Genomic DNA, 25,356 nt, shown 5'->3' on the forward strand with positions numbered 1-25,356 from the left:
TAATGTCTGCAAATTTTGTCACTATAAACAAAGAGTAGTTAAGGACACAAGAAATCAAATAAACTTGTTATCGCATATAATCTTGATCATTCACATTGAGAAACCTGAAGTTTCCAAGGTATTGAAATTGGCGAAAATTAACTTATAGTCAAGGTGATTCCGAACAAACATTAAATTGTACCAGAACGTTTCCCCATTTAGGCAATAGCGATTGACAATTACCGATACGTTATCTATTGCTGGGCAAGCCATGACGATTGTATTGTGCGAGACAATATGACCGGGGTGCTGTGGTAAATGCTCTTTGTCCCGCTCAGTGATATACCAAAACTTTGCAGTTGAATGACACGTCCATTTTCAGCCCTACTTAAAACTTCGAACAGGTGCGAGGAAAATTTTCGAGCTTCCGAAAGAATGGATGTTTATGGTGGCAGACAGGTTTGCGGTTAGGTCTCATGTTCGTATTTTGGGCGTCGGCTTTCAGATTCGTGTAATTGTAGGTGTAATTTTAGGATACACGTGGTTTTTGTGGAACACAGTGGATATTGAGAGGTAATGATCAACCGCATGTAACGATAGGTCCGCTTTTTCACTGTTTCAGAAACGAATATTTTATAGGTTAAGCTTATATGCATCTCACCTGTGATTGTTAAAGTGAACGTTTATTTTATTTCTAATTCGTAAAAAATAATAAACCTCAAAACTTCGGAAGAATTGTGGACTGAGTTTGCAATCAAACTACGTTTTAAGCCCGTTGTCTGTACAACGTTTCGTTCGTGAGCACATGTCCAGCTGTGGTAGCCGATGCAAAGTTGTTGAGGTCTGTGTGGGTCCTTATATGGCGTGTCCAATACAAACAGGTTTTAAGTGGCACGGGTGGGTTGCAGTCAATTCAGCTTCGTGAGAATATGTCGCAATTACTCAGACGATTCGTTAAAATGATCGAAATGTGCGCCCGACTGTAAGTTTGGTCTATCGCTGGTAAATACTACTTGGCATTTAGTTTTGCGTGGGCTTTATACAGAAACGCCCAACGTGTTTGCGTTGAAAGGTGTTGTCTATTCATTGTCAGGTGAACTTCATGTGTCAACCTTTCAGTTTGTTATCAACCATTCCAAATTTGGAATGCGTTATACAAATTATTATAGTCAGGACACACAAGGAGATTATCGACTGTTGTTACAGTGCCCATTGGTGTTATACGTAACGCAATTTTCGGCGTTACATTTGTTTGTCAAATATCACCAAAATTTAGAATATTGAGCTTTTATGCATTTGTGTGTAAAATATTTGTTAAAAAGCTTACCATTCAGCTTGCTAAACTCGTTGCATTTTGCAGCTTAATTACTCCCATGCTTTACCGAGAATGTGTTAAGCGGGCGTTGACGGCGTTCGAATAGAATCCCTGAACAAATTCGTCCGTGATCGAATCAACCAAGTGCAGACCACGCTTGGTCGACTTCCAGTTCCTTCGGTCGTGGGAAGGTTTTCTGTATCGAAGCAAGTTGCCATTCACAGCCGTCTGCTGCCATAACAAATTCCTTGTCATTTCCACTGGATTGGATTACAACCTTGGCACATTTCGTTCAAACTTCTTCAAGTTGTTAGTACGAAGGGTTGAACCATTAGCAGCAGAATCAAGCAACGTACTGATCCTGTGTGTTCGGTGAAGTGACGTGTTGGATTACGTCACTAACACGTAATTGACTATGTTTTGCAATTTGCGACAACTCTGTGGCAAGTTGGATTTGGAAGAATTTGAATCTTTGTCGTGTGTTTGTGCAAAAGGGGAGTTTTACCTGAAGGCAGTTCGCAGGTACGTAGAATTTATTGAGTTTTGTCGTTTTAATTTTAGTCTATGATTGGCCGCACAAAGTTGGGGAACTTTGGGAAGCAATTTACATGACGTAATAAGAAACGTTTGATGCGTTTGATAACAAATATATTCAACACGCTAAGAAAACAGAGTCGAATTCGTGCAGGGATGTCACGTGATCACCAAACTGGCTACAGATTTTAAAAGTTGCATTAAGCCGTGACGATTGATGCACAATATCAGAGAATGCTTAGTAAGGCAGCCAAAATAATTGGTTGTCAATATATATACCCCCATATTTTACAATGTAATAGCTCACTTATCCTCTTATTACGGATTATTGCGCAAGGCGTAACAAACCACAACCGGTTTATGTAAAATTAAGACCCCTCATGTGCATTACTTATATGCTTATTTTTGCGCACATAAAGATCATTGGTTGGCGGTCAAATATCATTGGTTGCCGGTCAAATATCTTCGGTCGTCGATAATATGTATGGCGGAGCTATAATGTTTCGTTAAGCATTAAACTATGGACAGTAGAACCGGAATGCCCGAGATCGTGAGTTCAAATCTCACCGGGAGCGTTCACCCTCCTGCTTGTAACAAAAAAGTGGCTTCGAGACCATTAAAGTATTTTTAATGTTGATTTCTATTTACTGAAGTTGAGTGGAGTCGTTTGCAGACACTCCACCAATGCACTCCCGCCGCGCACCATACATCTCTCATCCGCACCACGTCACTCCCCTCCTACGTCATCAGCCCGCCACCCTCGCCGACAGTTACCTTCGACCTCGAGCGTGCCACCTTGTGGCCACATCCCCTTTACAAACGTTGAGGTAAGTTGGGTTTCTTTATGATAAACTGTCTTCAAAGCATTGTTTGAACTTTTTGGATAATTCTGCTTTGCCTGCAAGACTTCCGCAACACCGCGTGCTCAATAAAGCGAAACACGTTTAAATCTCTTCTGCAGCATCGTCACGCGTGACTGCGCACTCGGAATTCGTTTTCGTGGGCAATCTTTGACCTGTTTCAACCTATTAAATAGGAGCCACTTCGATTTAAACACCTTCGTTTAAAGTACTAAGCTGTCATGCGTAATACAGTACTGTTTTATCCAAAAGTTATTTGATCAAAAGCAGATTTCACAAAAAAAAATATCGCGATAAACTTAAACTGTGCTTTTATATTTGGAGATTTGCGAATTTGAGGTTCGTCTACGCAACAAGCATTGCCGGGGGCACTGAAAAGCACGTGTTGCCTCACCACAACCGAACACACGCTGCATTTTTATTTTCATGGGAAGGCGAAATGTATTTATACATTGCTATCAAAAACACGCAGAATTAATTGCACGCTAAAACAAAGTTCAGCGTAGACTAGGTGCTTTTGTGTTGTGGGAGTTTGTGTTGTTTATGTGAACAACATCCGCCTTAAGATACATTCGTAGACTCAACAATCGTAAAGTGTTTGCATGGCCGTTGTTTAAAACAAACGATGGCGTTATCGCATCACAAATAGGTCAAATATGGGTTGACCCTAGAAGAGAAAGGTTAGGGGCTCACATTTCATTGCAATCCACCGGGAGTGCCAGAGCTCCACCAGGCGTCATTCTCCCTCTTTAGAATGTGACGTAATCGCCCAGCGATGACGTAAGACCCGGCCCGGCTTTCGCGATACCGGCTACATCAGCAATGATGCGTGGCGGCGAATTTTTTGAAGCATGACGTTGCAGGTGCGTCTTGTTTCATGTGGGTTCATTTATAAGTTGGAATATATTGTTTCGGACGACGCTATATACCGTTTCACAACAACCGAAGTCGTAGAAGCTGCACAGACGCGTTGTTGGGTTCCGGAATTTTGTCCAAAGTCGTTCTAAGGACGGGAACGCCGTACTTACATCCCCAACTGGATAAGTGGGTTCATATAGACCATGCTTTCTCCAGATTGTCGTTTTGATCAACAGCATGTAGAAATTGCGGGTGTGTTTGATAAGGCAGAAAGATATTGTTTGATTAACACATAAAATTGTTGTGACTTCTTTTCCAATGAAAATCACGTTCTGTGTTTGTTTAGCCATAAAACACGGGTATGTAAGACAATTACGTGTATTTTCCAACATTTAAGAAAGCGTGAAGGGCAAATTAGTTTATGGGTTTCGTCGAAAGCTTTTCTGGAATCCACAGTAAGCTTACTGAGGCGAACAGAGTGCATTAGGCTTTCAATAGGGCGGAAAGGGTTAATATTGACCAAACACAAATTTTCGAGCAAAAGTGAAAAAAGTTAATTCTTAGTCAACACTCTCTCTTCGTTCACGAATTGTCTTCCCGTTGTCGTTTTAGAAGGTTACACAAGACTAATGTTTTGCGAAACTATATAATGAAAACATAAAGATGAACACGAAAATTTCACAACAAATGAAATATGAAGAAATTGAAATTGTGGAAAACATAAATGTTAAACAACGAAAACAACAATTAAACAAACCAAGTACTTGAAATTACGCATGAGTACAGGATTCTTATGGTGGCATCGTTGACAATATATGCAATTTTATTCTTAGCATAATCCTATCTTATACATGTTGACATTTGCAAAGAGGAATTGATGTTTTACTAAATATATTAACAAATATTTTTTTAATTGGTTGTGTGCAGCATATGTTTCCCATATGTAACTGCGACAGCCTAAAAATTACGAAATCTTCCCAAACCGGATGAACCTGCAATAACGAAGTAAATAAGCCGTACAAATTCGCCACGAATGTGTTGCAACGACGGCTTACAAGATTAACCTGCTAATACCAGAACATCGACCATCTATGACCTGTACTTCCACTGACCCACTGGCGATTTGGGCGGGAGCCAGTTTAAGCCAGTGTACAGATTGGCTTTTCATGATAGTGGAGAGGAATCTTATCTTATTTGACCTGGTCTTAGCTCTGGAAATAGTGATGATGGATTGTGATGATGTGTGTTCACCGGTATGTTGGTCTGCAGGTTGGGATGGGAGTTAGGTTGACATTTCGAAATTTATTTTATCAGGACGTCACGACTTTGGGGAAATAATTCCGCCAAACTCGCTTGCGTTCACCAAACACCAAGCAATGTTAAAAAATGTTGATAGAACAACATAATTAAGCAACCTCATATATAAATAAATTCCTATACAGCAATCAGCATTTTTACGCGTAGATTAAAAAAATACGCATTCATGTTTCCAATATCTTTAACCCTATTATAATATTTGCGAAAAGAGTCATCATCCTAAAAAAAATGACAACGTGAAGATTGACGAAATTCTAACCACAACGCAACAGGGAATTTCAAGTGGAAAGATAACGTAGTCGACCCTCGAGGCCCCTTCGCCATCGGTTGTAATTGTATCCTGTCACATAAACACAAACCCTGCATATCGTTGCAACTTGCAGTGAGCATAGCAAGCAAAATACAAAAATCATTTGACCACAGAGACCGCCACTTAAAATGTCTGTGTGAGACCGTCTTGGTTTTTAAATGTTGAAGTGCTCAAGATATCTGTCAACACTTCGCGTTCGAAGCGATGGTAACTGGATTTGTCTATTCATTGTGAAGCCACAAGCACTTGTTATTTGCAGTGTAAGTAATAGGACTCCTTGAAGGTCGGAAAACAAATGTCGAATCCTAAATAACGTCATACAGTCAAAAATAGTCGGCTTACAGTCAACCTTGATATGGACTAGTTACAACCGGTCGCCACGGGATTTTGTGTTTCATGAAACTCTATTAATATGCGCACTTTATTTTAGCGAGGAATGGCCAGTGCTCTTAGAACTAACGCAAGTTTGTATGTCAGTGTAATGGAAGGCATTTAAAACGCGATGGTACTGCCGGCGATATTGATATTTGATACTTCTGGACATCTGGGCATTATTATTACCGACGCATACATGCCATAGTCGCGTTGCCCATCTACGTACCAAAATAGTACATGAACTTTCCTGCAATGTTGCCAACAGAAAAGAGCAACGTTCGTACCCAAAATTTTGAAACAGTCAGTTGCATAAAGATGTATTCTGTCTCTCTTCTCTTGACTTCACGTGAATGTTGCAAAACATGTTGCCTTTGCAACCCTGTAGTTTTCAACACTTGAATTTCACCTTGCTTTTCGCTCAAAGTTTACTTTGTCAATAACATAGACCAATTATGACGTCAAAAGGAATCGCATCGGGGCGTGTAAATGCATCTATGACAACACACAGCGCTTTGTCATAGCAGTTGTTCCACCAAATAAGAGGTCGCTGGCCGAAGATTAGAGGTTGACTCTCCGAAACATCTGTTCATAGCCTGCTGGTGTTGCAGGTTTGCACAATGCCGCCTTTTGTCGTTGTTTTGTCCCGAGATAACAGCTCGTTTCCGCTGGCGGGATTGGGTGCAGACTGTGCGCGTGTTCACGTTTCTTGGCAATTTCATTCTCCGTAAAGACCAGTTGAACCTTTACGTTTTAATGCATATTCAAGACAAAAACCTACGACATTTGCCCATATGATTATCGTAATTCTACTTTTTTAAATTTGCTAAAAATGACGTCATGGACTACTGGTTGTTGTTGTTTTCTTAACATATGTAAGAAACTGCTTAGCAGATGTACAGCATGTGTACATATCAAATGCTGACTCTACAAATTTGACAAATATGAATTACTATTCAAGCAGCTTCAAATATATCACACTTTACTTTCAATATCAACTTCTAAAGCGCCGACCCCAAGTGTGAAAATTTTTCGCCAAGTCGAATCCATTTCACCACGTCTTTTCACCTGGGATACGTGAAACACCGCCTGGGCCAAGAGACAAAGCGCTCCCTTGTTCGTCTCCACTTGCCAGCCACCGCACTCGTTGGCAGCGTGGGAATACTTGTGACAGAAGCTTTGCAATGGGTAACTTAACCCAACTCTCAAACTGCTTCGTCGCCTGGCAAAATAACGGAGCAATGCACTTTCAACTGTTGGGTGAGATGGGTGAGGAATCACCCCGACGGAACGCCGGGGGCATGTAAGACTGTGCGTTGTCTTTGAAGTAATCGTAAAGGGTCGTTGCGCTTGGTAGCGAGTGTAAAACATCTTGGAAAACCTGATCTCAACGGAAACGTTTTGCTGTGTACAAAGAAAATTTTTTTTTTAAATCGTGTGCAAATTGTAGAATCCCAACGCGAAATCACATATTAATTATAATGGTGGATACGTAACCCGACAAACAGAAATTCCGAGACTTTTTGCTATCATTGCTTACATTTCGCATAAAATTTGCTCATATTCTTTGTCGAGACTTAATGGCTTCCATCCATCCATCACCAAGATGATTAATCCGATATATTTATTCATATTCCGGTGTTCACATGGAGCCAAACCGCAGTCCGCCTGAACGCCACGAGACCCCGCACAGCCGAAGGTCACCAATCGTGGCATCAGTGACTTGTTCAGGAAGTCTTTGGCGGGCGCGTGAACATCACAAACCCACATTGGGAAGAAAGAGTATATAGGATCGCGAAGAACCGGAAAAACTTCGTGATTCGGGTATCTGGTCAAGAGGATTATAGGACAAAGGAGCCTCAAATGGCTACGAGGGCTGCGCGCGTGCTTATCAAAGGATTGCGTTCCGCGCTCCCTAATTTGAGCAATTGCCATGCTGCGGCGGGGGGCGTGTGATGCAACGAGGTGTTGGTAAAGTCCAAACATTTACGGGTTCGTGAACTGTCGTCGCGATCTATATCATGGCTGTTGGATTGCTTGGCTTCTGTTTTGTCATCAATACTTGCCTGCAGAAGGCCGAAGCCGTTTCCTGTCGACCAAGAATCATGCGTATTGAGACGTTGAGGTAGAAATAATTGCTAGTTTTTACTATCGCGATAGCGACATGATGCTATATTTGTGTGGGGTTTTATTTCTTAATATGAGATACGGTTTTTAGTCGAGGTAAAGAAACAAGCAGGTGGTTTTGAATGTAAGAAAACTCTAAGGTATTTTCTTGCTAAATCGCTCTGTTGTAAAGCAGTTTTGAAAAATAAAAAATATTACAGGCGACATGGAAACGTTTATTTCCGTAGGCTAAATCAGTCACCGTTCTTACTCAAGACAGTTATATTTCGCTAAATTTGAGCAACGTCGGTGTCTCTTTCGAATAGAATCCAGCATGCACTATTAAAAAGTTCATATCAGGTTGATACTAAACACTGTATAATTCTGCGAACTGCAGACTGTATAATTATTTCTTGCAACGCTGCTTGGAAACACAAAGCGACGAAATCTTGTCCGAGCGACTGTAATCCTGTAAACAATACCACTGACCAGCTTGGTCAACGAACTTTGGTGTTGCATTAGGTTGGGTTTTGGCCAAATCAAAAGGAAATTATTATGCGACGGGCATTCGGCCAGGTTCAGTTTAACTCTTTAAAGCAGATTTATTTTTACAGATTCGCCACTTTTCTGTTTGCCTTCGTGTTATTGCCTGCGCCCACGTTACAACGCCCACAAGGTAAGAAGCATTCGTTTTTAAATACTTTTCAATGGAAGCCAATCCTTGCTTCAAAACACAAACATTTCTTTTAATTTCCGTTTGGGGCAGCAGAAAAAGTCTTTGGACAACGTCTGCTGCAATTGTATAGAATAACTTTACTAAAAGCACTCAGTCCAAGTATTGGTGCATGGTGTCCGATTGAATTGTTTGCTCGGCAACACATATGTGTTGTTCGAGTACAACAAGAAGGGGGCCTAGTTTTTCCACTTAAAACTGCTTTTTATTTAGTGGAAAATGGGTTTGGTTTGATTGGAAGATTAGATTAACCAATTTAAGTTTCTAATTACGTTACCAATAAAGAAAACGTTTATTTTGTAATGGCGCCACCTTGCGGTTAAATATTCAATCATTGTATACCACCTTTGGTCGCACTAGGTTTGTGCAGAAATATTTGCGAGCGTGCTTGCAAGCAGAAATTTAACACATTTAAGAGATATAAGTTTTGTTTTGGATCGATTCCAATAACAAACCAGTAACGATCTTAAAAGCAGTGTTCCTGTAAGTCGACGGTAAATGCATGCTTTGTTACATACGTACCTCTTTCGGAAACCAATTTCCAGCCTTTGCCCAAAGGTCGAACGGGTTTTTGGCTCTAATTGACTGAGTCAACGCATTACTTAGTATTGTTGCTAGTTTCCATGGCGAGAAGTTGCCCCAGTAGTGACTTGTTTGCTTTCAAAACCCACTCAACATTTCTAACAATTGGGAAGTGTTATGTCTAAATTTCTGGTGAAGCAACTTGTCAAACTTCGTGATGTAAATTTTCGTCATTGTTCTTTTTGCAAAAGAAGAATCAACGTCATTTGCAAAAGAAATTTTTTAGTCCTAGAATCACATTTTGCAAAAGAATATCACAAAAGCCACGTGGATTACAAAAGCTGAATCTTTGCAACAGAACACTAACCGCCGATCGCATGGTATCCTGCCGCGAAATACGTCACACAGCACGAGAAATTTCAATAAACGCAAAGCTTTGCTGGTTGATGCTGAGCAGACGGTTTGCGGTATGCATGCCCTGTGTCAAAAGTAGAACCTCCCCGTGAAACGGAATTTCGTTCTTATAAATATCTGCGCCGAATTTGTTTTCTCATTCAGTTGATAGGTAACTGCGGAACGCATCAGCGTGACTATTATTTTAGCAAAATGATGAATGGCTTGAGTTTTTGTGCTGATACTGCAAAGGTTTGTGTCCATAATATACTGTGGATATCTGCTACAATTAAGAGTCATGACTTTCAGTGTAAATTAAGGTTTGAATGTTATTATTATTTCTGTACAGCTTTTACGTTTTTTATTAGATATGAATTTTTCAGTTTTATCAAATTTGCACTTTAAAGTTTCATGAAACCGATCTTTTGTTCCTGTAAATATTCATGAATAGATTATTAAATTAAATTAATCAGTTGATTAATATTTTCTAGATTCAAATATTCTCCAACGCCTTCAGTTCTCCGATTCGCCTTCGTCTGTCCGCACCCCATTTTCCATCAATCAGTCAGTTTTCATACCACCCGGATTTCGTAACCTGATAAGGGTAGGTAGAAATTGAACCGCGAAACTTCGTCAGTACATAAGTGTGTTTACGGCATTTGTTGAATCCGCAGCTAAATGTTGCACCACAACGGTTTCCATACTGTCGGTTAAGTTTCACATTCACGTAGTTCGGTACAGCGTGACAAACTTGTGCCATAGCAGTAGCCGCAAAAGCCAAGCCCTAACCTACGACCGATATGTTTCAGCCTATCTGGCAAGTGTTCGATCCAGACGTCTTCAATTTTGTCGCCAATCCAGCGTCGGGTGGTGTCAAGCCTGAAGGAAAGCAGGCTTTGACTCTGCTTCTCTCATATCAAGCTCACAAACCATTACGGAAGTCTGTTTACTTATTTTCAATCCAAGATAGAAGAAAACGAATGCATTTTGCGGTGCAGGTAATTTCATTAACAGGGTTGATATTTATATTATGTTTGACTAAAAACTGTCGGAAGATTTTTTTTCTTTTTTTAAAGGAGGAAATTAGAGAGAAAATATTGTTACTTTTATTCATATTAATTTTAACTGGAACCAAACAATTCAGTATTTTTAAAAAAATGTCGTATATTCGTGACATTTTTGTTTGCTCCGTGTTTAAAAATCTGTCATAAAAAATGTTTGCGTGCAAAACGGATTAGTACGATCTACTTCAAAATATAAAAAGTAAGTAATTACTTGAAATAAAACAATCACTGATTAAATGGTTGAAAATATAGAGAAGGTGTGGCAAAATACGGGGCTCCCGAAAATCATTTTCCAAGTGTACAAAACCTTCGCACCTTTCATTGCCTTCCAGATATCTTCGAAGTATTTAATTATAACGTCCCGCAAACGGCGACGTAAATTTCGTCTTGGAGATGCGGGAATCACACCACAAATACCCGGTGCATCAGACACATCCGGACCAACCAGGTTGGCTATAATCGTTGCTGACGGATACATAGCTCTCATTCGGAGATGCAACTCGGTGGTCACGGTCCGTCGATTCTCGTCCCTTCGTCTACGTCACATGATCAAGCCGGGATTGACTTATCTGGTGTTGGGAAAGCCCCGAAAAAACACGCGTACCTTCGAAGTATGTTGTTAAGATTGTTTTCAAAACAAGAATTTCTCCACGTTTTTGCATGGCAACTGCAAGCATAAAGATGACTTTAAAAAAATTCATGTATTATACTTTGAACTTACTTTTATTTGACATTTATCCGTTATCCTGGTTCCCGTGCAAAATATAATTGTTGATAATTTACTTTGTCAGTTCGGGTTACAAACTTCCTTTTGTTTCAGGGAGTTTTGTGTGAACTAGTAGCTCGTCGCGGCAAAGTATCGGCCAGTGATTTGTGCACGCACGAATGGAAAAATTGTTCTTTTCCGGAAACGTGGCCCACAGCACTCCATAAAGTAAGAGCAATTTCCTAAATATTCCCATTTTTTAGTTTTTCCATTATTTTACTTTGGCTGAAGTACGTGTTGCTCGCGCATTACCCTTGGCTGACATTATAATACACTTGAATATCCGACGAACTGACCTTTCGGCACAATTAAACGTTGATTTTATTCTGATGTCGTTTCGCTTGTTACGTAATAGACAACAACTTCTTTTGAACCCAGGATATTGTCGGGCGATTGACTGATGTCACTAATCGTCCGCCACTTGTTGTGATTTGTCTTTCCGCGTTCTTTCGCCCGACCACGTGATGACGCAAGCGGTGTAAACGTGATCCTTTCTTGCGAGTTTCTTGTTATATACGTTAAAGTGCAGCATAATAACCCTGACGAAGCCTTGTTGTGTAACAGGCGAAACGTCCGTAGAATAAAATCAAAGTTTAATTGTGACGGAAGGTCAGTTCCTCAAAAATTACAATATGCCTCAACAGCAACAACAGCATCACAACTTTACAATAAATGCGCTATGATTTTTATATAATGTTGCTACTTCTCCATATACATATTGGTAAATATGCAAAAATCTTCCCTAAAAATGTCCATTACTTTTACTTAGAACGCAAATTACGCTGAGGAGGTGACAACAACAACCCAAGAAATCCCTTCAAACTCGATTAACTTGAAAAGTTCCAGACCCGACACTACGGCGCCTGTCTCCCCGCAAGACGCCAGGGTCAAGATTTCCACAACTGAACCTCCGATTACCCACAGTATGGTGATAAGCCAACTCCCGAGTAATGTTTTAGCGCCACCTCGAAGCCGTGACTCCACGGCGATTGCCAATCGCCATGCGTCGCACGATTCTACTTCAGCATATCGCAGCCAATCAGCATACGACACGCGTTCGAATCAACCAATCACCTCAAGCAAAACCGATACCTCTTCAAGTGGAACTACGCGTACGTTCCTTCGTAAAGTATTGTGGCGTGCGGAAGCAGTAAGGACAGAAAACGCCGTTACTCGAACGTTTACGTCAAAAATCCCGCCTATTTCAATTCAGAACATTACCGGCGATAACCCTGAGAACGGAACCGCACAGACACTGTCCACTTTACAAAAGTATCACAGTGCACTATCGCACACGGCATCGCCAGCGACACCTAGCGACCAAGTCCCCACCGCGGAAGCCTATGCAAAGTCACGTCGTCTCTACAGCTCTGTAACGTCATCGCACAAATTATCTCACAAAAACAGCACTTTAGGAGAAATTATAGAAAATACGCAAGTGACAACTCTATTAATGCGCACTTCACGTTCCACTGATGATGTGATAACTGCAAGAAGCGAAACTGTGACGTCATCAATGGACACAACAACTGTGCCGGAAAAGTTACTGAAATTATCCAAATCAAATCAATCTCATGATCGAATTGAAACTGGTTCAAAATATATAAAGTAAGTAATTACTGACCGGGATATGTGTATTTGTTAGGTTTAACATTATGTTCTTTTCGTTTTAGAGTTCACGTATTCTTGTCGGATAGTCAACTTCACAACGTTATCAACGGAAGCTTAATTGATCTCAGAGTTTGTTCCCAAAAAGACGAAGATGTTTATTTTACGTGTGGCGTGATCGGTCCTAGAGGAGAGCGCGGACCCCCAGTAAGTTTTAATTCGTTGTTGTAAACGATATTGTTTCGGTAGATTATTTGATATGTTTTACATAGGGAAAGCCCGGCCCCCCTGGGTATGCAGGTTTTGAAGGAAGAGTCGGTCCCACGGTAAATTACTGTGAATATTATCACAATACAATTAAGGTTTAACACAATATCTTAATGTTTCGTTGGTCAGGGCCCAAAGGGTTACAAAGGCCGGAAAGGTTTCCGAGGAGAACCAGGAATTCGGGGGTCCAAAGGACACCAAGCGGTGCCTCTTCTTGGACCAATTGGTCCCAAGGGTGCTAAGGTGAGGTAAAACTTACGTGTTTGATGACTAGTGTTGATATTTGTTGTGTTTGTGTCCAGGGTGACGTCGGTGAACCAGGGAAGGATGGTGAACAAGGGGAAAACGGCTTAAATGTAAGACTTTAAACTTCTGTACCACTTTGTAGACACAGAAAGGCACAGCAAATGATTTACAATGTTTGCTTGCTTTTGTCAATGTTCATACTTTCCTTGCGAATCGGCATCGCCATTTTTGTTTTTTGCTTAAACCACCTAACATTCATGCAAATAAACGCCGAAAACCGCGTTAAATCTACAAACTTCTTCGACCTTGAAAAGTGGTTTACTGTGTGTTTTGTTAATTGCAGGGAGAAAATGGGAGTCCCGGCTGGCCTGGTCCTCCTGGTTTGGTGGTAAGTTCGTATAAGTTGAAAATATTTACACCATGTCACTTGCAAATCAATCAACATTTATCTTTTATGTTTACAGGGTTTTCCGGGTTTAGTGGGACCTCCAGGAGAAGAAGGTGTTTCCGGCAGGCAGGTGCAGTATATATTAATGTTAGGAAAAAGACCAATACATAAAGTACAAAAACGAATCTATTCACAAAAACAACAAACAAACAAAGTTGTTCGCAGCAATTGTTTAATTCGGTTTTGTTTATTTAACGTAGGGTGCTTCAGGAATTCCCGGCAGACGTGGACTCAGAGGCCTTCCGGTAAGAAATAAGAGATCGCACGTTAGCACCGAAATGTCTGAGACTCCCTGGCATAATATTAACTTAGCTGTATATTATCTACACTTGTAGTAAGATCATTTAAGTAGTTTTAACTTTAACGTCTTCTCAGGGCGATAAAGGATTTGGTGGCAAGACTGGCGAAATCGGATACGTTGGACCTATGGTAAGCTACTGTGGTTTGCATTCAAGCATTTTCCATGTCCTGCACATGTTATTTTTAATTCAGGGCCTCATGGGTGATCGGGGTGAAAAAGGAAAAATTGGATATATGGTATGTTTTTTTAACTTTCCTGTCTTCATGTAACATGCTAACCAAGGATGTTTTATTGGCAGGGAATAAGTGGAGAACCAGGTCCACATGGAACTCCGGGAGCTGACGGTAAACCGGTAAGCTACCTTAAGTTTGTCAAGTATGTTAAACCATACAACCATAACCTGTATTGTCTTAGGGTCCTATTGGAGGTGATGGGCCTCCTGGTCTAGCTGGTGAACCGGTTAGTAGCTGGAAAATTGTTTTTTTTTTCAGTACGTGGTATTATTGGCAAAAAGCGTTGCGTAAATCAACTTGCGTCCACAATAAACGTGGGGTCCAAAAGATTTTCCCAAACAATAATCTTATTACTGCCGATTTGGCAGACCAGGGATGAAGTTCGTTTGTCTGTGAAGATCTTGCGGATATTAAGTGATAATGCAACAACATTTTGTTGGATTTAAATTTTCGTAGTTTATAAACTTTGTTACTACATAGTTTTTACTAAATTGGAATAGTGGTCCACGGACCCAAACAAGATAAAAATAAACCTGTCACGAATGAATCATGAAATCATGAAAATCATGGTTTTCATTTTCGGAACAGTTTATGCTTAACTTTTTACATTTCCTCATTTTTGTATTGTCAGGGATCCCCTGGTTTACCTGGAATAAGAGGACCACTCGGCCCGCAGATAAAGGTACATTTATTTTCACCAGTATCGTTATGAAAACCTTACGAAAATTCTTTATCGATACCAAAAACTGCGTTTGATATTATTTGTGCCAAATGTCTTGATTTCAAACCAGTTTTAAATGACAATTTTTTACCCAAACGTTGAAACTAAAATATTTTTGCAGGGCTGGATGGGAGAAAGAGGATTTCCAGGAATCAAAGGTGATAAGGTGACTTTCAAGTCTTGTTTATTAAGTTATTCGCTGCTTCTTCTATAGTTCTTGTAGTGTACTAAGGTTCATTTTGCTTTAAGTTATGTGTGAGCATGTTTAAATTGTAAGTTGCTAAATAATATTCCAATGCAGGGAAATGTTGGTGCTCGAGGCGCAAAGGGAAAATATGGATACAAAGGTCCACAGGTAAAAGGTTACGGGAAACACACTAATGTCTCTCTCTCTAAATATTAACTATTTGTTGCATTTTGGCAGGGTGATGAAGGCGCAAGGGGAAAATTTGGAGAGTCTGGTGAAAAAGGCAAACCGGTCAGACATTTGTTTCCCTATAGTATGACTTTTCAAATGCCGTGCAAATCATGCAAATTAGTAATTTTTAATATTCTTAACGGTCGGATATTTTGCATGCAGGGGATTCCTGGAGACAGAGGTCTGAGAGGCGAACCTGGAAAACCCGGTCCACCAGTGAGTACGTCCGTTTTTACCATTACCTTCATGAAGTTTTTACTTAGAAACAAAGCGATGTATCACATTTTCCAACATTCACAACCGATACGTGTAACGTTTGTGTTACCATTGCCAGGGACCACCAGGTCATCAGGGAATCAAGGGAAGATCTGGTTCCGACGGAAAAAAGGTTGGTTATATAAGTCATACAATCCGGCGATTAGTCCGTATTTTTAACACGAACAATTCAGCCCAAATAACCCATGTAATTCATCTTTATCTACAGACGTATAGGTGCATTAAAAAACGGGTATCGAGATTAATCTTACGTCGTTATATGGGCTGTAATAAAGCTTTCTAAACCCTGATTTTATAAACACAAAATACTTTATAAACAGTATTGTGACTTTTCAGGGTGAATTCGGCAGAAAAGGCATAGAAGGCCCTCCTGGATTAAAAGGGGAACTTGGAGACATCGGTGATGAAGGGCCGAAAGGAAGTAAAGGATTAGTGGTAAGTGTGATAAAAACATGCAACAAAAACATCATTATTAATAACATTCTGGTTTCTGTTGCTGCCAGACATATTCTAATTTAATAGTCTGCTCTTCTGCCACAATAAAAACGTAACTTTGTTAACCGACGTTTCGCCTGTTAATTTAACGTCGGTTAACAAAGCAGACTATTAAATTCTGACTTTTATGGAAATTTAAAATATTAAATTTAGCTGTTGTTTTCCGCAATTGTGTGAAATATTATTTTTAAATTTTACGTATTTACTTTTGATTGGACTTTTACGATTCAAAATATTTTATTTTTAAAGTATTGGCAGTACGAATTAATTATCCTATTTTCAGGGTTTTCCCGGAGACATAGGATTGCCCGGACAAGTTGGAGAGGACGGTGTGCCGGTAAACCATACAGTGTCTTTTTGCCACGATGAAAAGTAGCCAAACACCAGTTTAATATTTTATGTACTTTCTCATGTAGGGAGACAAAGGGCAAATTGGAAGTAGCGGAGCAATCGGTCTAGAGGTAAATGTGTTTATTTCAGCAAAATTACATCAGATATAATGTACATTATAATGCTAGGGAGCTGAAGGATCTGTTGGTGATAAAGGATATCCTGGGATCGAAGGCCCTCAGGTTCGTATAAAATTTATGAAATTGTCGCAGTCTTGAAACATAGAACGTGGCTTCAAATAACATAAGGATAGAACCCTAAGTTTAACTTTGTTTTAAAAAAAGATGATTTTGAAATCCCGTCATATTGTTTTAATATGAAAAGTTGTTTTTTTGTAGGGATTTCGTGGCGTTAAAGGCAGAAGAGGACAACACGGCCCCATAGGACCAAGAGTAAGATTTTTTCGATCTTCTTTTGAAGTTTTTTCGTTTTGTTATTCACTTTTTTGCATAGGGTCATCCAGGAATGCCGGGACCGCGAGGACCCCAAGGAAAGCCTGGGAATCAGGTAATTTGTTTCACCCAGTACATGTTTATATTGATGATCATCGAACGTCTTTCATTGCTTTTAAACAGGGACAACCAGGGCCACCTGGACCAGAAGGGATTCAAGGAGTTCCTGGTTTTAAGGTAGCCAATAATTTCCTGTCTGCTCTAACGCTTAGCTGATTGTTTAAATATGTATTTATATATGCAATACGTTCGTTGTGACATATTATTTTTCGGAAAATTTACTAATTTGTGACCGTATTCATTAAACATAAAATTTACCAACATTCTAAATTACAGGGAGTCAAAGGAAACGTCGGGTTGCAAGGACCGAGCGGAACTGACGGAGCCAAGGTGGGAATATTTCGTGATTACGTGTGTTTTGTACTTACTTACACGACATTAACAACAATATTACGAAATAGACACAAATTGCGATATTGCGCTGAATTAAAAATGGATTTTTATTGTGTAGGGAAATTCAGGACGTAGAGGTCGACGGGGTGAGATTGGACCTCCTGGATTAAAAGGAGAAGTAGGAAATAAGGGAGAAACCGGTTTGTTGGTGAGTAATAATGATTCTTTTTTATATTTTATTACAAATAAGATTAGTTCTACTTCCATTGTCACGGGTTTTCAACGGGGGGCCTTAAAGGTTAAGTTAAGAACAAATTGCGAAATTTTTTTTCCGCCCCGAATTCTTCTAAATACCAAAAAAAATTCTTAAAATTGGTCCGTTTTCGTCTCACAATAAACAAGGTCTTTCAACACAAGTTCAGTGACATAATAAGAAAGCACTTTAGCGAAAAATCATTTGTTCTTCGAAAGCTGCCGTCAGGGGTTGGGGAAAAATGGGGTATATGTAAATATTAAAACAGGATTATGATTTTCAATAGCGAAGTCTATCAATTTTAGGGACTTAAAGGTGAAAAGGGTGAAGATGGCATTGTTGGTCCTGAAGGAGATCAGGTATTTATTCAGTAGTGTTGTTGCTCATAATTAATCACAAGGTTAATGTGCGTGTTTTGTATTCAGGGCAAACCTGGAGTTTCGGGTGTAAGAGGAATTCCGGGCGACGTTGGTTTGCAGGTAATACTGCGCCATCAACCAAACTGTCAAACATTCAATTTTTACCAAGGAAAAAATTTCTAAGCACTGTTTAAGATATTTTTAATAAAATCAAATCTATGCATATTTGGTAATTCCTGTTAACCGATTCCGGGAATCACTCCTATTTCCGACCCATGGCAACGATTTCCAGATTTCGCTTTTGACGACATTTATGGAAAGATATGCTTTCTGGGTTTTATCTATTTGAATAAGACACTGAAGATGCTTTATAGCGAAATTATTTGTCTCACACGAAAGTCATTGGATTTAAACCCAGAAAACATATTTTGCCATATTTGGTAATTGCATCACTTTATTGTTAATTGCACTACTTTATAGGGACCTTATGGCACAAAAGGAATACCTGGAACACGTGGTGAGCAAGGACAAAAGGTTTGTACAAAAGTTGAGCGTTGAACACGTGCCGGTCAGATTACATAGGTTTTCGTGTGGTTTGGCAGGGAGACCGCGGACTAGAAGGACCCCAGGGGCCACAAGGGGCCACAGGAACTCGTGGTATAGTTGGATTTCAAGGTTTGGAAGGCGTGATTGGACCAGATGGCAAAAAGGGCGAAATTGGCAACAAGGGAAATATTGGACTCAAGGGAAAAAACGGAGACATGGTACGTGTTGCTTTGGTGACGTAACAACAGCACATTGTTACTATTTTTAGAACAATTTTGTTGGAAAGTACTGTAGTTGATTAATTTTACATTTTAGGGTGATTCGGGTCCCAAAGGAGATGTTGGAATGCAAGGATTCCAGGGACTTCAGGTAAAAATGTTTCCTTTTGTACCTTGTTTTAAATAAGTCAGTTTGTACCACGCTCTGCTTATTCCTGATGATGTCAAATTATTTTCAGGGTACTCCAGGCAAGACAGGAAAAGCAGGAGAGAAGGGAACCAAGGGACAAAAAGTGTGTTGTTATTGAATTGCGCCTAAGCGTTGGGCAATATGCATGTACCTGAATCTCGTTTTTATACGTAGGGTGAAACGGGTAAATCAGGAGTTAAAGGAAATGTCGGAAGTCGTGGAGAAACGGGAGAAAGAGGAATTATGGGAATGAAAGGTCTTCGCGGAAACAGGGGTCCACCGGTAAAGTATTTTTGATTTCTGGGACAAATTTTTCCATTAAAGTTTTACAGCTTCACTTACGAACATAACTTACGGCTTAGTAAACTTTCAACATAAAGAATACAGCCAACATCACATTTGTCAAGTAGAAATGTATGTTTAGTTGTATAAGCTGTTTGTTTTTGTTAAAAGTGTACAGCGTACATACTTGACATTTTGTATTTTTTGAACGTAACATAACGCGTTGTTTTATTGTCAGGGTAATCTTGGAGACATAGGTCGGGACGGTGCAGCAGGACACAAGGGCTACATTGTAAGTATCTCGGTAAAACTGTTTTTGGCAAAGCATGAACGATGAAAACTGTTTTGTGGTAGGGACTAATGGGATCCAAAGGCAAAGACGGTGCAACAGGTCGCCACGGAGAACAGGTGAATTACAAAAATAATTTCTGTTTTTGCAACGAAATCCCTGATGTGTCAGCCAAATGCTATAACTGGGAACACAATACTGTTTTTTCATGTTCGTTATTGTCGAATGACTTTTGTGTGTTAAAAGCAATGTTTGGTTGAAATATTTGATCATTTTTTAATACCACCCTCTTTTCACACACATTTATTTCATACGATTATAACATTATCATTATTCCATACAGGGCGAACAAGGAGATGAAGGGAGAGAGGGATTACGAGGAACCGACGGTGTTCCGGTAAATAAAATTTCTTGTCTTCAAATTTAAATTTGCCGTGTCAGGCTTGGATACTTACGTACATTTCACACCCTTGATATCAAAAACATTTTCACTCTCACAATATGATATTATGTTGCATCCCAAAGGGTCCGCCAGGTGCTACGGGAGACCGGGGATTGCCTGGAAACACTGGAAAAGAGGTATTACGTGCGATAAATTGTATAAAAACACTACAGAATTATTATGACCACGTGGATTTAAGATTTATTTAAACCAAATAAATTTTTTTTAAATTTGACGTATCATTTATTCCTATTACAATATAACGTATTGCTTATTTTGCGGCAGGGTAAGCCAGGGCCAACTGGAACTAAAGGCCCACCGGGATATCCTGGAGATACGGTAAACAAATAGTTTTTTATCCGTTTTAATGATCCGTGCTTATCTAATGTAAACTCTTTGTATAGGGTGTAGTCGGAAAGCTCGGAAAGACTGGTTTGCTAGGAGTTAAAGGAGAACCGGTGAGTTTTTCTGAAACAAATTAGGGTAATTTAGTTGCAGTTGCTAGAGGTATTTTCTTGGAAATGTTGGTCTGTGTTCATAGCTTGAGCGTTTGCTTGTTGACAATGGTATGGTTTAGGGTGTCAATGGATCCAAAGGAGCAACTGGTTCTAGGGGACAACAAGGGCCGCCGGTGAGTGACTGTTTAATGTAATTTACAATCAGTTAACGTAAGTAATATTTCATAGTAGTAGCATTGCTGCATGACTGATGGTTATATGGTCCAAGTTGTAAGCTTTATGTTTTTCGGATGATAAAAAATACATTATCAATACACACAGTAATACTGTAGCTTTGAAATCCTTTCCATTGTATATCTAGGGGACTGTTGGGAAAAAGGGTGTAATTGGTGAAAGAGGCCCGGATGGACCACTGGTAAGAAAGTAGTTTAAATTGTTACACCTTGATCCAGAGTGTAAAGAACTGAATATTTAATTTGACATTGGTTATTATACATATATTGTTTTAAATTAAAAAATCGATTATTCAAACATTGGGAACAATTTGTGAAGTTTGACAAATATTTATTTAGGGTTTACGAGGACTGACAGGAATTTCAGGCAGAGATGGATCACCTGGGCCAAGGGTAAGGTTTTCCGTTTTAAAATCATTCTGTTCCTTAAACAAGACTTTACATTGTGACCCACATATCCTTATTATTTACCTTCTTTGTCCTTTGGAAATTTAACCACCCTGACATCACATTCGAGCTTGTTTTTCGAAGATCCTGTTTGAACAAAAGATATTTTTGACAAATTGTGGTTTTAGGGAAACGTGGGAGATCCGGGTACAACCGGCAAACAAGGTTTGCAAGGTCCAGAAGGTTACATAGGACTACCTGGTGCTCCCGGAGATCGTGGACCAGTTGGTGAAAGGGTAACAAACCGCTTAGTAATTTAAGCTGCTAATTTTAGAACTTCCTGCTGAATCACACGCGGTATTTGAAACAGGATATACATTAAAAGAATTGATTTTATCAAAACTTTAACAACAGCAAAGTGGAGCCATTAATATAATTTCTGTGAGATGCAGACAGATGACCACTGTTTCGACCTATAAGCTATCAGTTGCAATGTTTTTTCAGGGTCCCTCTGGAATGAACGGACTTAAAGGTGAAACAGGAGCCTTAGGTTCCGTTGGTGCAATTGGATTACGCGGCGACAAAGGAGAACTGGGACTGAAAGGAATACCGGTATAGAATAATGGAGATATAATGTTGTGATTTTATTTAATTCTGTTATTGTTGTTCTAAAGGGAATTCCAGGAAACATAGGTTTACAGGGACCTCATGGAAACAACGGTCCCGTGGTACGTTAAATCACCTTTATGTAACATAAGCACTTCAATATTACGAGCACGTTGTGTGGCCTATATATTGACGTATTAAAGAGTATTACTAACAAGCTTCACGTCACCTTTTTAAATCTTTTGATCCGTGGTAATATGCAGGGACCAAATGGCGACCGCGGAAGACAAGGAAGCCCTGGACGAAAAGGATTTCGCGGCAGAGACGTAAGTGGGGGTCTGGTCATGATTACAAGGTGTATCTGTTCGAAGTAACTGAAAATCTGTAATTGAACAGTAATATACATGATCAGATTTCACAGCTCTTGCTCTTACTGTGACATCCCTGTGTGACGTCATAATTGCAGGGAGTCAAGGAAGTGCAAATGTCGTCAAATCTTCTAACGTCAATTAAAATGAGCAACTTTCTTTTTTAAAATGATGATTGTTGCATTATTACACAGCTTTAGTACAAAAGCAAGGGACCAGAATACGTTACATACATTTTCAATTATACACTAACGACGGAAACATATTTACTCATAATTTATATTTGCCAATGTAAGTCCTTTGTTAAATAACAGGGCTCTCCCGGATTAGATGGGGCCGCTGGGACCATCGGAGCTAAAGGTGTTATTGGACAGCGAGGGTATATGGGTGACGATGGCGACCCCGGAGTAAAGGGCAGCACAGTAAGCTTTTCAATATCCACAGTAAATAAAGCAATTTCAACATTATGTAACTTGTTACAGGGCGACCAAGGACCTCCTGGACCACCTGGTCCTCCGGTATGTTGATATTATATTTATGTGTTTCATTGGACGTGGGTGCTATTGTATAAAATAAACACCAATAAATATACTTCAGGGAGATGTTATTCCTGTACGAATTTCAAGTGAATCAAAGATAACTAATTTGGTGGGACAAAAATCGGCCACAGTCAACCGAGAAACTCTTCTAAATGATTTTCCGTCAACAGTGGGTTTAGAATCCCCAGTGGTAAGTGGTACATATATAATGTTTTACCTAATATATGTACAAATACATTTCTACTTTGTCACTTTAACCAAACTTAGAGTTGGAGAAAATTTTAGTTTTATTTTTACCATATTCAATAATTTTCGGCTTGTAGTTTTTCGTTCCGTTGTAGACAGAAAGGAATTTTGTTTCTCGCTAATGTTTCGTTTGCATTTATTTTAAACAAAACTAGGCATCTTTGGGACGTGAACAACTGAATAGACTTCATCAAGATCTTATCAGTGTAAAGACAAAAGATGGCAGTAAAGAACATCCTGCGGTGACCTGCAGTGACCTTTTATTGACGAATCAGCAAACCGAGTCTCCAACACGTGATGGTAAGGTTAAAAGCCTTGATAGCCTACAAATTATGAATCTCGTTGCCAATTGTAAACTGTGCCTCAAGGCAGCTAGCCCAGTGATTCAAGCAATAAAACACTAATATGTTACTTCAAAAACTTACACCGGTTACAAAACGTTTTTTTTCTCAGACAAATATTGGATAGATCCAAACCAAGGATCTTCTGCCGATGCGGTTAAAGTTCACTGCAAATTTGACGAACAACACTTCATGTCATGTTTTCCGGCGTCAGTGATGCGTGTCAGAGAGCGCCGATCGGTTCCAGTTGGCCGCGGACGCCGAGGAATTGGAACCATGGACACTCAGATTCAATTCCTTCAGCTTCTGAGCAACGCAGCTGAACAGCAAATCACACTTGGCTGCTCAAATCATTCAAGCGTGATACGTGAGGAGATTTTGTCTGGTAACCGACCGTTAACGCTGCACACTCATACTCAGAAAACTGTTCATTATTCGACGGAAAAACGCGGAAATTTGCCCAAACACACAATACTGCTGAACGCAATCGCCAAGAACTGTAACGTAAGTGTGACTTACACAAACTTTTAATGATAAACTATTGATTAGATTTAAATTGTATCGTAAAGTAAATATGTCACACTGACTCCCACTGTGCTGAGAAACGAATTTAATTATAAAGTCGCGATTTTGAATTTACCGAATTACTAATCTTCACATATGTGCAAAAAAGTTGCAACCGCAAAAGTTTGTTTTTAAGATAAAATATTTACACGTTTTGCAAACATATACGAGTGATTGGCCTCAACCTATGTACTGTCAAACTAAAGCGTGTTTCTTATTCACCCTGGTGTGTTTATTTCCCATTTTTTAACGTCGAGTAACATCGCGTATTTACATCCAGTCGGAAATCCCCGGCATCCAGCGACTAGTTCTTCGTCTGAAAACTCAAAATGCAAGAAATTTACCCATAACCACTGTAAGTTGGTCCGACCATTTTCCACCACCTGTTGATTTGGATTACGGCGAAGTTTGTTTCCGATGAAATGTGGTGAGTTAACACACAATGAAATGTTCTAAGAAACTTCAATTGGGTTTGATGTGGAAATTATTTAAGAAATATTTGAAAATATGATTCTATGACCGGTCTTTTGTTCAACAAACAAACAAATGTTTTGAAAATATTATTCTTGTATAGATTTTTTCTTTGTTTTAATGTCTTTCTTAATTTCACACCAAACACCTAAATGTGAAAATGTTTTTCAGCTGCCAGAGTACGACAATAACACTACGAAACTTATCGACACTCCAAGATCAGACAGAGGTCGTTGATTCGCGCACAGCGCCGCGAAGGACAGAAAGGGTGATAAATATTCAGCCGGGAGTTGGCGCAACAGAGCACTTATAGTTTTGCGGCGCTTGGCGTCATTTGTTACTTTTTGCTATTGCACAAGTAGACAATTGCTTGATAATCAATATATACAGCATCTTATCTGCGTCGCTACCTCAGCGCAAAGTTTGTTTTTTTTCGTACTTTTCTGATTTTTATGTGAAATAGTAGCATTCTCTTGTACGAGTTTTTTACCGAAATTGAAAATATTCGGAGTAAAATTGCTGACATGTAGACAAGAAATAAACATCCAGAAAAATCTCTAAATATATGAATACTGTGTAGTTGTCCGTGAGCTGTGTTCACCTAACTAAAGACACCATTACATAAGCTCCGCGATTCAAATTTGTGCGGAAAAAATTTTTGCTTAGTTTGATTTTGCTTCCTACTGTTTCTGCCTATTTCCGCCATTTCAGTCGCGTTGCTGCCTTTTTTTGATTCACGCCGTTCAGCATCTAATTTTTTTGTTTTCTATTTTTATTGCATTCGTATTCTGTTCGCGACCTTTTTTTAATCGAGATTTAATATCATTTTTGTATTTTTAATAAACTTGGTTTGTGTGGCAATTTTGATCGTTGGTATCTTTGATACTTTATCAATAAACTGAAAGGTGCAGTGGAGGAAATGTTGTTTTTTACCCAAAATAATGAACGTAAATCATTAACGTAATCCTAATTTGTGTGCGCCAAACAAAATAAAGTTTGCAATGTCGTGCAGTTGCTGCTTAGAATTGATGAAATAAACAGGGAACAGATGTTGGAAGTTGCAGGAAAATAGGAGCACTTGTGTGTTTTGAGAAAAAACATTGTTGAGATTGCTCGAATAATGGAACATATATGCGAAAAAAATGTTACGCAAATTGCAAACGGCACAAAATTCCGTTTTTACGTTT

At 39.4% G+C, this 25,356-nt stretch overlaps 1 protein-coding gene across 3 annotated transcripts; it reads left to right on the top strand.

Annotated features, from left to right (window-relative positions):
* Nucleotides 1–1,344: 1,344 nt before the first annotated feature.
* LOC145913181 (uncharacterized) lies at nt 1,345–25,034 on the top strand. 3 transcript variants are annotated; one of them, XM_083000745.1, is made up of 61 exons: nt 1,345–1,816; nt 2,482–2,655; nt 8,266–8,327; nt 9,791–9,903; nt 10,109–10,297; nt 10,696–10,974; nt 11,184–11,297; nt 11,899–12,737; nt 12,803–12,944; nt 13,010–13,063; nt 13,134–13,247; nt 13,307–13,360; nt 13,594–13,638; nt 13,715–13,768; nt 13,899–13,943; nt 14,074–14,127; nt 14,191–14,235; nt 14,298–14,351; nt 14,414–14,458; nt 14,864–14,914; nt 15,075–15,119; nt 15,255–15,308; nt 15,378–15,431; nt 15,534–15,587; nt 15,706–15,759; nt 15,984–16,082; nt 16,426–16,479; nt 16,559–16,603; nt 16,661–16,714; nt 16,871–16,924; nt 16,986–17,039; nt 17,108–17,161; nt 17,321–17,374; nt 17,496–17,585; nt 17,936–17,989; nt 18,056–18,109; nt 18,470–18,523; nt 18,592–18,753; nt 18,851–18,904; nt 18,993–19,046; nt 19,118–19,225; nt 19,464–19,517; nt 19,580–19,633; nt 19,858–19,911; nt 20,040–20,093; nt 20,242–20,295; nt 20,361–20,414; nt 20,534–20,587; nt 20,776–20,829; nt 20,987–21,040; nt 21,223–21,330; nt 21,539–21,646; nt 21,709–21,762; nt 21,904–21,966; nt 22,323–22,430; nt 22,491–22,526; nt 22,606–22,737; nt 22,949–23,093; nt 23,247–23,638; nt 23,979–24,125; nt 24,341–25,034. In XM_083000745.1, exons 2-60 carry the CDS (start codon nt 2,513–2,515, stop codon nt 24,117–24,119), a joined length of 5,628 nt encoding a protein of 1,875 aa, XP_082856871.1. In that variant the 5' UTR covers nt 1,345–1,816; nt 2,482–2,512; the 3' UTR covers nt 24,120–24,125; nt 24,341–25,034. The 3 variants fall into 3 exon arrangements, with proteins under 3 accessions (XP_082856871.1, XP_082856872.1, XP_082856873.1); XM_083000746.1 differs by having other exon boundaries at nt 1,689–1,816; nt 2,502–2,655; XM_083000747.1 differs by lacking the exons at nt 1,345–1,816; nt 2,482–2,655 and adding an exon at nt 7,529–7,670.
* Nucleotides 25,035–25,356: the final 322 nt, after the last annotated feature.

This window comes from Ascidia mentula, chromosome 9 (genome assembly GCF_947561715.1).
Source record: "Ascidia mentula chromosome 9, kaAscMent1.1, whole genome shotgun sequence".
Classification (NCBI taxonomy): Eukaryota; Metazoa; Chordata; class Ascidiacea; order Phlebobranchia; family Ascidiidae; genus Ascidia; species Ascidia mentula.

Excerpts from the sequence above, each read along its gene's own strand:
- LOC145913181 (XM_083000745.1), top strand. The coding sequence starts at position 2,513 with ATGCACTCCCGCCGCGCACCATACATCTCTCATCCGCACCACGTCACT. Across the intron at positions 16,715-16,870 it reads CTGGGATCGAAGGCCCTCAG|GGATTTCGTGGCGTTAAAGG; the intron begins GTTCGTATAAAA and ends GTTTTTTTGTAG. Across the intron at positions 19,634-19,857 it reads CAGGTCGCCACGGAGAACAG|GGCGAACAAGGAGATGAAGG; the intron begins GTGAATTACAAA and ends TATTCCATACAG.